The sequence below is a fragment of the Loxodonta africana genome, chromosome 14, assembly GCF_030014295.1.
Source record: "Loxodonta africana isolate mLoxAfr1 chromosome 14, mLoxAfr1.hap2, whole genome shotgun sequence".
Lineage (NCBI taxonomy): Eukaryota > Metazoa > Chordata > Mammalia > Proboscidea > Elephantidae > Loxodonta > Loxodonta africana.
The window spans coordinates 49898881-49912765 of NC_087355.1; the positions used below are offsets into that span (position 1 = coordinate 49898881).

The 13885-nt window shown below is 35.7% G+C and overlaps 1 protein-coding gene across 28 annotated transcripts in view; it reads left to right on the top strand.

The window, feature by feature from the left end:
- The window catches only part of VPS13B (vacuolar protein sorting 13 homolog B), a 916907-nt gene that overhangs the window by 251677 nt on the left and 651345 nt on the right, over positions 1-13885 (top strand). Inside the window, exon 17 of one of the 28 annotated variants that reach the window (XM_064267957.1) lies at positions 10248-12363. The exons of the other annotated variants lie outside the window; for them this stretch is intronic. Coding sequence (XP_064124027.1) covers positions 10248-10336 — 89 coding nt within the window. The 3' untranslated portion in view covers positions 10337-12363. Of the gene's footprint in view, positions 1-10247; positions 12364-13885 lie in introns of those variants that run through there. 28 annotated transcript variants of the gene reach the window in all.

A 13885-nucleotide genomic window follows, 5' to 3' on the forward strand; every position in this document is an offset into this window, starting at 1 on the left:
GAAATGACATCAAGGACATCATCCATGAAGAAAGCAAGAGGTCACTGAAAAGACAGGAAAGAAAGAAAAGACCAAGGTGGATGTCAGAGAAGACTCTCAAACTTGTTCTCGAACGTCCAGCAGCTAAAGCAAAGGGAAGAATTGATGAAGCAAAAGAACTGAACAGAAAATTTCAGAGGGCACCTCGAGAAGACAAAGTAAAGTATTATAATGACATATGTAAAGAGCTGGAGATGGAAAACCAAAACGGAAGAACACCCTCGGTGTTTCTCAAGCTTAAAGAACAGAGGAAAAAATTCAAGCCTCGAGTTGCAATAGTGAAGGATTGTATGGGGAAAATATTAAACGATGCAGGAAGCCTCAAAAGAAGATGGAAAGAATACACAGAGTCATTATACCAAAAAGGATTAGTTGATGTTCAACCATTTCAAGAGGTGGCATATGATCAGGAACTGATGGTACTGAAGGAAGAAGTCCAAGCTGCTCTGAAGGAAATGGCGAAAAACAAGGCTTCAGGAATTGATGGAATATCAGTTGAGATGTTTCAACAAACAGATGCAGCGCTGGAGGTGCTCACTCGTCTATGCCAAGAAACATGGAAGACAGCTTCCTGGCCAACTGACTGGAAGAGATCCATATTTATGCCTATTCTCATGAAAGGTGATCCAACCGTATATGGAAATTATAGAACAATATCATTAATATGACATACAACCAAAATTTTGCTGAAGATCATTCAAAAACGGCTGCAGCAGTATGTTGACAGGGAACTGCCATAAATTCAGGCCGGTTTCAGAAGAGGACGTGGAACCAGGGATATCATTGCTGATGTCAGATGGATCCTGGCTAAAAGCAGGGAATACCAGAAGGATGTTTACCTGTGTTTTATTGACTATGCAAAGGGATTTGACTGTGTGGATCATAACAAATTGTGAATAACATTGCGAGGATTGGGAATTCCAGAACACTTAATTGTACTCATGAGGAACCTTTACATAGATCAAGAGGCAGTTGTTCGGCCAGAGCAAGGGGATACTGATGGGCTTAAAGTCAGGAAAGGTGTGCGTCAGGGTTGTATTCTTTCACCATACCTATTGAATCTGTGTGCTTTACAAATAATCCGAGAAGCTGGACTATATGAAGAGGAATGGGGCATCAGTATTGGAGGAAGACTCATTAACAACCTGTGTTATGCAGATGACACAACCTTGCTCGCTGAAAGTGAAGAGGACTTGAAGCACTTACTAATGAAGGTCAAAGACCACAGCCTTCAGTATGGATTGCACCTCAACATAAAGAAAACAAAAATCTTTCAAACTGGACCAGTGAGCAACATCATGATAAATGGAGAAAAGAATGAAGTTGTCAAGGATTTCAGTTTGCTTGTTTCCACAATCAACAGCCGTGGAAGCAGCAGTCAAGAAATCAAAAGATGGGTTGCATTGGGCAAATCTGCTGCAACGGACCTCTTTAAAGTGTTCAAGATCAAAGATGTCACCTTGAAGACTAAGGTGTGCCTGACCCAAGCCATGGTATTTTCAATCACATGAAATGCATGTGAAAGCTGGACAATGAATAAAAAAGATGGAAGAAGAGTTTATGTCTTTGAATTGTGGTGTTGGTGAAGAATATTGAATATACTATGGACTGCTAAAAGAATGAACCAATCTGTCCTGGAAGAAGTACAACCAGAATGCTCCTTAGAAGCAAGGATGGCGAGACTGCGTCTTACATACTTTGGACATGTCATCAGGAGGGATCAGTCCCTGGAGAAGGACATCATGCTTGGCAGAGTACAGGGTCAGCAGAAAAGAGGAAGACCCTCAATGAGGTAGATTGACACAGCGACTCCAACAATGAGCTCAAGCATAACAACGATTGTAAGGATGGCTTAGGACCGGGCAATGTTTCGTTCTGTTGTGCACTGGGTCACAATGAATTGGTACCGACTCGACGCCCCCTAACAACAACAACAAACTTAAGACCGAAAACCTGTTGCAAGGGTTTGTCTTTATTGTTTCTCTGTGTTACCTTTTATTCCAGTCCGGTGGAGATAGGGGAGAAGAAGTCATAGCCATGGGCCAGGGTTAGGTAAAAAGCTGATGACTGAGCTGAATTTTTAAGGATGAGTGAATCTGGACCCGATAGTGGATAGACATAGATTTAATTTTGGCAGAATATTTACCCCCTGAGTATTCTGGTACTGTTTTTGTGAAATACAAAAGTTGAAGGAGGTTCCAAAAAAATCCGATGCTGTTGAGTTGATTCTGATAGCGACCCTGTAGGACAGAGTGGAACTTCCCCATATGATTTCCAAGGAGTGCCTGGTGGATTTGAACTGCCAAGCTTTTGGTTAGCAGCTGTAGCTCTTAACCGCTATGCCACCCGGGTTTCTTGAAGGGTATTAGAGCAGTATAAAATCCGTACTGGAAAAAAGAAAAGTTTCATATGAACATCTAAGAAAAAAAGACCTGAAATATGCAGATGTTTTACGTTGATAATGACAGTTATCGGCCAGTTTATCTTATTTCAATGCATAGTAAAATGAAAAGAATTAAAATTTTAAGCACTAATGGATTGACTATTGAAGAGTAAGTCATGTTCTGTACAAAACACGTAATATGCAAGATTGTGCCCTTTTTTTTCTGTGTTGGTTTATTTAATCTCATTAATTTAGTAACAGTGGTTTATACTTACTTGTTATATGGTAAAACTTGTTTCTAGAATCTTACAAAATATTCTTCCTGCCCCTTTTCCCCCAAAAAATAAAACTTAGGGGGTAAAGTATTTCTCTGGTTTACTAAATAATTCGAGACTACATCTAAAACTTTAATCTGCATAATATTCACCTGGGGTTACTACTAAAATGTGGCTTCTCAGTCCCATCCTATTTTGTAGGTGAGGCCCTTGGTGTCTGTACTTTAAACATTCCACTGATAATAGCGACTCACCCTTAGTCTTCTGACTCTTCAGTCACAGGACTGTCACATATTGTATGTACAACAAATCTATTGTATAACATAGTTTGATGACATATAACTAATGTCTCCTAAATAGAGTGAGTGTGTATATTAGATTCTGCATACTATCAAATATGTTCCTATGCCCAAACCACAGGATTGGGGGCCAGATAGCTCTTGTATATTTCTAAAAGTCAGATCCAATCCCAAAGAAGTGAGGAGGATTTATTAGCAGAGAATAAATCTGAAGTTCTTTTGAACAGTTGCATCTATTGTTATGAATTTTGAGTGCGCTTAAGCATATTGAATAGGATATTACTTATTCGAATGCATAATGTTTCATATTTGGATTAATCACTCAAATACACATTCTCTTTGGCCTGCAACCCCGCATTTTTTAACCATTTTGATTTTAACCAGAATGAAAAAAATGTGAAGGTTTATATGCAGTTATCTTTTGCACCATGATCTGTAATTGCAAAAAGGATGAAATGCCCTAAATGTTCATCAATAGAGGAATGTCTGAATAAATAGTGGTACTTTTATATTTGTTATTTGCAATTGAAGAAAAAGAAGCAAAGATGTTAGATGGTGTGTTGATAATAGCCTTACCCTGTGTCCTAGAACCAGAAATAATATAAAAGTTATCCATATGAGAAAATTCCTTTCTCCTTTTGCAGTCAGTTTCCAGCATCCACAATTCATCCGTGTTGTTGTGTGTATCAGTAGTTAGTTTTGTTTAGTGCTGAGTGTTATTGTAGGAGCATACCACATTATCTATGCTATGCAGTTAGTGCTATGGTGTCTAATATTCTTTGGCTATGAAAATAATTAGGATAGGCTTATAGGAGTTCCTGGGTGGTGCAAATAGTCAAGCACTTTACTACTGACTGAAAAGTTGATGATTCAGTCTCATCCAGATGTGCCTCGGAAGAAAGTCCTGGTGATCTGCTTGCCAAAAGTCACAGCCTTGAAAATCCTGTGGAGCACAGTTCTAAGCTGCAATATATGGGGTCACCATGAACTGGAATCGACTCAGTGGCAACTGGTTTGAGTTACAGGTTCTAAGTAAGTTGCAGGCCAATATGTACAGTACCATGTCACCATCTTTTTTTTTTTTTTTAAAAAGGAAGGGTGTGTGTGGTCATATATGTAGATGCATGTGTACATGTATGTATATATATATAGATAAATAATTTTGTGTGGAAACAGTTGAGAAGGATATATATAAAACACTGGTTGCCACCTCTTGGGGAAACATTAGGGCACGGGTGTGATGGAGAATGCAGTTCGTGAGGGTTATTTCTTGATAAAGGTAACAGCAACAACAACAAAGTAGTTATGGAAGAGTTTTGTATTTTTATGTTTTTTTGTGTTCTTCAAATGGAGGGGGGAGCAGATTCTTCCACCAAATAAATAGTTCAAAAATTCTTTTTTTTCCCTTGCTCTTTATTTTGTTCTATTATCGCTAGAAGATTCTTTAAAATCATATGGGGGAAATGTATCCTTTAATTCCATTTTTGGAATTATAAGAATTGCTTAAGCGCCCATAAACCAGGTTATTATGCACACCATAGCTTTTCCTGTCTTTGTGTGTCTGTGTGTGTGTGTGTGTGTGCACGCGCGTCTAAATAGATAGCTCTTCTGTCTATGATAATTAACGCTATTCCCCCTGCCTCCCAACTCTTTTCCTTTAAGAGGTCTTTTAAAAGTCCTGGTAATTATTTACTAAGTGTAGTACTATTAACCAACTGAAATATGATTGATTTAGGTAGATGACAAACTTTCCAATATTTGTTAAGGAGCCCTGGTGGTGCAGTGGTTAAAGCATAGAGAATGCTTTAAACTGATCCTTTTTGGTGACTGAGGCAAACCTCCAGTGGTTGCATATGGCTATGTAAAAATAGTTTTAACTAATTTAACTTCTGAGGAGTCAGTGAAATCAGCCTGAAAAAAATTAAATGTTTATCATACTTTGCTATCCATTAATCATCACAGCTTATAATCAAATCCATATGCAAATTAATATAATTAGTAAATAACAAAATAATTATATAAATAGAATATTAAATCATTAACAGATTAATTGCTGGGGAAAAGTAGAACATAAATTTTTTTTAAAAGGTATTGTTAGTATACTAAGGAGCCCTGGCAGCACAGTCATTAAAGTGTTCGACTGCTAACTGAAAGGTCGTCGGTTTGAAACCACCAGCAGCTCCACGGGAAAAAGATGTGACAGTCTGCTTTGGTAAAGATTTATTGGCCTTGGAAACCCTGTGGTATCGCTACGAGTCTTAATTGACTTCACGGCAGTGGGTTTGGTTTTGTTTTTGGTTTATCACCATACTGAGGTAGCTAATCGTGTGTATTTATACCCTTGAATAGGCCTCTACCCTTGAATCTGAGATGGCTTTGCGACTTGTTTTTGACCAGTAGAATGTGATGAAAGTGATGCTGTGTTACTTGTGAAGCCTTGCCCTCTGCCTGGGTCCCTTGGAATATGTTCTTTGGAAGATGCTAGCCACCACGTAGGAAGTTCATCCTACTTCTTGCTGACATGTTGTGAGGAAGCCCAAGTTAGCCACAGAAAGAGCTAAAGAGGCTAGTGTAAGAAAGGAGGGAGAGAGAGGGAGAGAGAAAGATATGCCCATCTGGCCCCCAGCTGTTCCAGCTCTCTAGCTGAGGTATCACACTAGTAACAAGACCACCTTAGATTTCCATTCCAGTTGAGAATTCAGATGATTCCAGCCCCAGCCACCCTCTGACTACAACTGCATGAAAGAGACAGAAGCAAGAGCCACCAAGATGAGTACAGAAAATCCACAGAAGTATGAGTCAAAAATAGATTGTTTTAAGCCATGAAGTTTTGAAGTAGTTTCATAACAATAAATAACTGGAACAGATACCATTAACTAAAATTTGTCTTAAATATATTCTTTTGTGAAAATTAAGGATTAAGATATTTTGCTCAGCTCGCTGTTGGAGAGTTTGTAGATCACGGTATTTTGGGCCAGGAAATACTGATGTAAATGCCTGAGACAGAATCGCAGATAAGAAGTGATTCTGAGGTTCAGAACCAAATCTCAGCCAGATCTAACATGGGTTACAAAAAAAAAAAAAAAAAACCCCAACCAAACCCACTGCCGTCAAGTCAATTCTGACTCATAGCGACCCTACAGGACAGGGTAGAGCTGCCCCACAGGATCCTTGAATTATACTTAAGGGACTCATCCAGTAATATGTGGATCCAAGTTGAATTCCAAATATTTGCTATTTCTAGTTACATAAAACAATAAAGAAGACATGAGAGAATTTATAGGAATTTAAATAGGTATAAGCCTTTCACGCATTTCCCCTCATTTACCTTCTTTTTTCCTAGTTGAGATGATATTTTGGTGACTCAGTAAAAGTAGCACTTAATAATATTAGGCTTCATGTAGAAGGGTGGGATTTGTAACAATCTAAAATAATTTTTAAGTATCTTTATATGTTCCATATATGAGAAAACATGAACTCCCTGATGTCAGAGACTGTTGTTTCTTGATTACTAACTCTTTGACCTCAAGTTCACTGAAGATTACTATATTAGGCTAATGCATTCAAGCTCATTTTCTAAGCTATCTTTCATGTTTTGTCAACTGCCAGGTGGACTCTGAGCATTTTGGGGGAAATGTGGTTAAAGTAATGATAATTATCAACTGCCTGAAGTTCTTACCTGGTATTTTAAAGAATATTAATAAGGTCACATTTAATTTAGTTGAGAGCTTTCACATCATTGCAAAACGGTCATGTTCTACATGTTTCATGTATTTCCCTAGCAATTTGTAGATTAATATATTTTATATCATGTTTGAGAACTGAGTATTTAATAATATTGTTTACAGTCTCATTTAGCATGTAACTTTAGATAGCGAAATGTTATACATAATTTGGGGCACAGTTAGCTTTTGTCAATAAGATCATCTTAAATGCTTAAATAGAACAGTAGAGTTATAAATAAAATAAAATGGAATATAGAAGTGGTAAAATGTTTTATACTAATTATGAATCATATATATTATAGCCAAGGCATATAATTGCAATAATTGCCAAAAAGCAAAAGAAAATTAAAAACCTGTTTACATTTTGCACTAAGTAACCTAGTTTATGTATAAACTACCTTATTGTTTATATTTAAAAGTATGAAACAAATTCCATTTCTTTCCAGCCATTCTAACAACAACTTAATAAGTGGGCATTGCTTTAAAAATGACACAATCCACCAGTTATTTGGTAAGACTAGTATAATCATAAATTTTCCATCCATGCTTTTTCCAAAAATACTAACCCATATTGTTCTCCCTGGACCTGTTGCAGGGATGACTAATCCAACTGCTGAGGTCTCCCTTTATGTGTTTGATGGAACACTTGGCTTGCTGGACTACAGCTGTGTGTTTATGTGCAGTGCACACCTGCAGGGGCCTGACAAATAGCTGTAGTATGCAGAGGATACAAAATTACCCTGGCAGTGCTGCAAATAAGGAAGTTTCTGTTTTGAAGTCCATATGTGTGTGTGCTTGAGATGCCAGCTGGTGTATTTATGTTGCATGCACAGATGTAAAGCTGCCAACTGATTTTATACCAAATGAAGTCTAATCTTTTTATACGTACTTTGTGTCAAAGTTATGAAGTGGTACATGAGAATGTTCTCACGACTTAGGTCTTTAAAAATAAAAGGTACTATTAAAAATATGAACTCATGATATGATTAGGTAAGAGCATAGCAACATAGATGGTATTTCTGAACTATTATCCTTATGTGTAAGAGTTTTATTATTGCTATATCATTGTTAGATAAATAAATAAAGGTTTGATTTATTATAATCATTAATGATATATATTCTCTCTTGTGGCTAGAATCAGGTCTGTGCTGAATCCAATTTATGAAATGGGAAAGCCAAATTTATATAGCTACTTACCTTGAAAACTTTTTTTTTTTTTAAGTATAATTAATTTTAACAAGTTGAAAATCATGGTGTGTTTTGGGCATTTTTATCAATGTATCTAGCTTTGTTCTAAAAGAAATACCAGCATTTACAGGGATAATTTTCCCCAAATCTATGGAAATCTAAAAACCAAGATAAACATAGTAGAAAAACTCTTCATTTAAAAAAAAAAAAAAAGCCTTTGAAATAACCAGAAAATTTTGTGTTCATTTATTTTCTCCCCTTTAAACAAATGAGAACAATAAGTTTTATATAGTGTGTTTGCCCTAAACAAGAATAATGATTTGATGATTTAAAAAATTAATCTTAAAATTAATATTTGAAAATTAGACTCTTCATATCTGTTCCTTAAAAATACTTAGATTTATAGCTGGAACTCTTCTTTCTGATTAGTGCCTGATATAATGATTTTGCTTAAGAACTATCATAGGTTACTAGCTAATGATCATTTTTTCAATATATAGTTACTGTTTCTAGTATTACTGGGCATGTTTCAGTTGAACAATTTTCAGTAAGTATTGACTTCTAGTATAGTTGAAATATGTACGTAAATTAAGAATTTTTAGACGTTGCATAATGGGAACTGGTTATCTGAATGGTTACGTTTGTGCTTTATCTCTGATTTGTTTATGGTCTGTATCTCATTCTCCTTTATCTACACTGGTTTACAAATATTTACAAATGTACAGGAGGACTTCATGTGCTCATCCAAAATCATACTAATTTTCTTACTAGAAATATTTAATGATGCTGCAAAAGTCTGTCAATCTGTAAGCCTTTATCCACTTTTGCATTTGAAATACTCCTAATGTATGTTTTACACATGTACATCTAAGTATATTAATTGATTTCTTCTGGTACAGGTATGAGTTATAATTTTGTTTTTTGTACTTGTAGAACTGTCTTATCATAATTCCTTATTTGATTACGTTTGTGACGTTTTGTATGCCTTATTAATTCTCCATTTTTGATTATATCAGACTTCGGTGGCAGTGGGTTAGGTATTTTTATATCAAAATATTATTTTTTATTTAAAAAACATCATAGTAGGCATGGTTTCTTTTTCTGAAATAGTAGTAGGCATGGTGTATTATTTCATTGTGAAAGGATGTGTATTTGCTATTATTTATGGCATAATTTTACTTGAATTTTTACGCTCATCTGATTTTAACAGATGCATAGGAAAGGTGTGAACTTGGTGTTGTCCCTTAGTTTTAAAAATTTGAATTATGACTGAGTCAGCCTTCTCAATTCATGAAGACAGCATGATTTGGAATACGTTTTATATAGTAATAAGACAGAAAGGTGAATAGGAACCACATTAGCATCTCTTAAAGGTGGACCTGAGGGATAGAGTGGGTCTAGCAAAATGTACAATTAATCTCACACAAGTAGTACATCAAGAGCCTAGAAGATTCCAAAAAGGCTGAGCAGAAAGTCAGTAGGACATGGTTGAATGAGCTCTTGGTCAGGAGACAGACAAACCCTAGCCCTCTTACTCATAGTTGTGTGACATTAGGCTAGTTTCCTGGAACTTCAGTTTTTCCATCAAAAAAAGGGGATAGTAATTCTGGTTTAAGAACGTTGATAAAAGTATTAAATAACATAATTAAGATCTTCCTAGGGTCTGGGTATGGTGCATGCAGTAGGTATTCAATAAGTGTTGACTATTTTCCATAGCAGTAATAGTAGTAGCATTATGAAATAAGTTCTTTATGTAGGAAACAAGAGACACACATAGAGCTAAGAAATGGATGGATACAGGAAAGTTTAGTTGTTGACCTACTCTGTTTCTCAAAGAATATTTTAAAGAAAGAACCAAACCTCAAATTTTTACAGCTAAAAGACAACCTTTTATTATTCATTTGAGGGATTATGTTCTTTACATTGTTTGGTTATTTAGTGCCAGGGCCAACTGCCTTTAGTAGGGTATCACTTCAAACACCGCTGCCGCCACTGCAGGTTGCAAACACATGATTGAAGGCTTCAAGTTCTCAGCTCATGCCCAGATGTCTTTCAATAACTATAGCCAGTAATTTCTTCAAATTGCTCACTTTATCAGCAGCACATGTCATCAATCCTGAAGTGGTTGCTCAAGTCAAACTGCAGAATCTTTAGCTTACAGACACAGCTGCAAACAGGTGAACAGGCAGAAAGTAATTTGTGCAGCTTGGTGGCTGTCAGACGAAAGACAGACAATCTGTGTTTAAAACAGATTGCAGGCCCTGCATGGGCCAGACAAAAGGGATTTCTCCAACTGCAAATAATTCCAAGGTTAACATATTTTCCTTTCTGCCATTAGGTGATTTGTTAAAATTGGAAACAATGAACATTATAAATCTACACAGAAACTGGAGACAAGATGAAAGAGAAAATCGGATCACTAAATAGGTTTACATTTGTCTTTCCAACGAAGTACAACTGGCATTCATATAGGCTGTTTTCTCACAAATGAAGCCACGTTATAAAATAATTCTTTGAAATTTACAAGATTATAAATGTTTCAAGTTGCATTAAGAAGCACTGATATTAAAAAAAAGAACAATGAAACCCGAGTAGTACAATTTTCATAATAAATACTTCTGTTTCAAGGATTGTTTATTTGTGTTGAAATTTGCTCTTTTCAAGTATTATTGTGTTTCCCTTCAAATGTTATTTATATATATGTATTTAAAAGTAGCATATACCAGACACTTTCACACTTTTCAGCACATAAGGACCCACCATGATTACAGAACAGAAGTTCTTAAGGAGAAAAAAAAATTCCAAGGCCTCTGCATTTAAACAAGTTATCCTCTTATTTTCCTTGCAGTTATTAGAACATGACTCTGACAGTTATCTGAATCTATTTGTAAGACAGTCACATTTTAGAAAGATTGTTCTAAAATAACATTAGAAGAAAAGTATCCATTATTGTGTCCATATATCTAAAAATTTATAAACTATGTTGGAAGAGTCTGATCAGTGTTAATCCGTATATTTACTTGTTTACTAAACTAAACAAGAAGGGCCATATTACATTAACTTTATGAGTACCTCATAGAAGACATAATTATATATATAATATAAATATGTGTTGTGTGTTTGTGTGTAGCACCTGAGAAGTGAAAAGATTGGTCCTTCTTTGCCAAAACTTAACATCTGTGATAAAGAGAACAACTGTAAGTGAATGTGACTGATTTATTCTCTCTTGTTCTCTGGCTGTCTTGTACTCTCTCTCTCGTTTCACTATCAATTTAAATGTTTTTAATAGGTAACAAATCCCTGTAACATAGTCTTTGAGAACATAGTGTTCAGTGTCAAACTGCATTCAAGTCCCAATTCTGTCATGTTGTGTGAACTTGGAAAGTTATATAACCTCTCAAAGCCTCAATTTTTCAGTAATAATAGTGGTACAGGTAATCCTGACTTATGACATATTCGAGCTAAGACTAACTGCACTGACAACTTTTTTTTTTGGTTATTGTTAATAATAAGTACTGTATACAGTGTTTCTGCTCGTAATTGGCTGATGTTATCATTCTCAGCTGTTCACTCGCAGATGTTCAAAGATTGAATTTATAGAGATATTGATAATAAAATGCAATAATAATGAAAACTAAAAAGAAAGAAGAGGTATTTGACTTACGTCAGAACCCATTTACGACAGAGTCATTGGAACGGAACCCCATCAAAAGTCGGGGACTACCTGTACTTATATAACTTGTATTGTTTTTGTGATATTTCAGGAAAGATAATTGTTGACAGCACCTTGCACTTAAAGTTTTGGTAAACTTTAGCTATTTTCTGCTAGAGTTTAAACACCTTGAGGAGAACAATGTGTTTGTCTTGTTCGTAGCTGCTTCCTAAGCATTCGTCACAGTGCTTTGAACATTATAAGTGCTCAGGAACTAATCTGACTGAATTGATAATTGGTTTTTTAGATTTCAGAGAGACCATTAGGCTGATTTTCCATAGTTATATCCATTTTTCCTCTTACAAGACCTTGCACTTAGAAATTAGAGCAATTCTGATTTGTTGAATATAGACAAAATGAAGGCATGTGAATATTTTGTTTTGGATTACCTATCACTAAGAAATTATTCTTGATTATAATGGATGAAAAAGACCGAAGAAGAATTGATGGGTTTGAATTATGGTATTAGTGAAGAATATTGAATATACCATGGACTGCCAGAAGAATGAACAAACCTGTCTTGAAGTACAGCTAGACTGCTCCTTAGAAGCAAGGACAGTGAGACTTTTTCTCACTTTCTTTGATGTGTTACCAGGAGGAACCAGTCCCTGGAGAAGGACATCATGTTTGGTAAAGGAGAGGGTCAGCAAAAAAAAAGGAAGACCCCCCCTCAACGAGATAGATTGACACAGTGCTGCAACAGTGGGCTCAAACATAGCAACAATTGTGAGAATGGCGCAGGACTGCATAGCATTTCCTTCTGTTGTACATGGGTTCGTTATGAGTCAGAACTGACTTGATGGCACCTAAGAACAACAACATAGCTATCTCACAAATATGTATGTATGTATATATATATATATATATATATATATATATATATATATATATATATATATATATATATATATATATATATATATATATATATTTAATACCGATGATTCTGTGAGTATAAGCCTCTTGGTCTCCAAACAGGCCAACCATGGTTTTCCCACCATCCTTAGGTCAAAAATAGATGGGTGCAAGAATACAAGTCTGAGCTTTAAGGCTTTCATGTTTCTCTTATCACAACTTCTTTGCTTCTAAAACAGTGATTAGAGCTTTTAAAATATACTGCTGTGCAAACCCCACACCAGACTTACTTTGGAATCTCTGAGAGCAGGGCCTGAATGTTGATCTTTTAAAAAATCTCTTTTTGTCATTCTAATCCAGAGTTAGAACAGCTGTTATAGAATAGAGATTGGGGAATGGCCCACAGGCGAAATACAGCCCACTACCAGTTTTTGTAAATGAAGTTTTATTGGAATTTTGCTGTTACTGTTAGTTGCCATTGAGTTGAGTCCAATTCATGGCGACCCGTTGTGTGTAGAGTAGAACTTGTGTGTAGGATTTTTCAAGGCTGTGACCTTTTGGAAGCAGATTGCCAGGCCTTACTTGTAAGGTGTTTCTGGGTAGATTTGAACCACCAACCTTTCAGTTAATAGTTCAGTGCTTAACCATTTGTATACCCAGGGACTCTTTATTAGAATACAGCCATGCTTTTTCATTTTCTTGTTGTATGTGCCTGCTTGTGCTACCAAGGCAGTGTGGAATAAGTATGATAAGAGACCATATGGCTTGCAAAGCTTAACATATTTACTATCTGGTCTTTTATAGAAAAAGTTTGTTGACTCCTACATTAGACTATGATTTCTGGTTATCATAGCTCTGCCACTTTACTAGATTTCATGTTTATTAGTACTTGAGGCAATCTATTAGTGAATGGGCTAGATTGTTGGTATCATTTTATTTCTTGCCTAATGGATTGTGAGCTGTTTGAGGGCAGGCACTATATTTTGTAGCTGTTTGAATTTTTCAACACATAATATTTCGTATAGTTGTGGCTAAGTAAGGTATTGGCCTTAGGCTATGGCATGAGGGTACCAGCAAGGGGCAGTGTGGAGCTTTTGCCTTGCACAAGTTCAGTTCTTAAAACATTATTCATCTGTAATATTATAATAGGTTAATACAGATATAATATTACTAAGCCGTCATTTTATAATCAATTAAAAGTTTTTTTATTTCCGTAATCCCTTTCAGTCTTGATTACTTTTTATCAGTTGTACTTGGTTCTTAGGCCACAGATTAGCATACCATATGTTCATCATCATTACTGTTTTAAAAATTTGCCTTCGTTTCTCTTTTCAGGGAGTTTTTGGCAATGATTGGGGTATTTATATCTTGGAAATAGCTCTGGGGACTGGCACATACGAAGTTGGTTT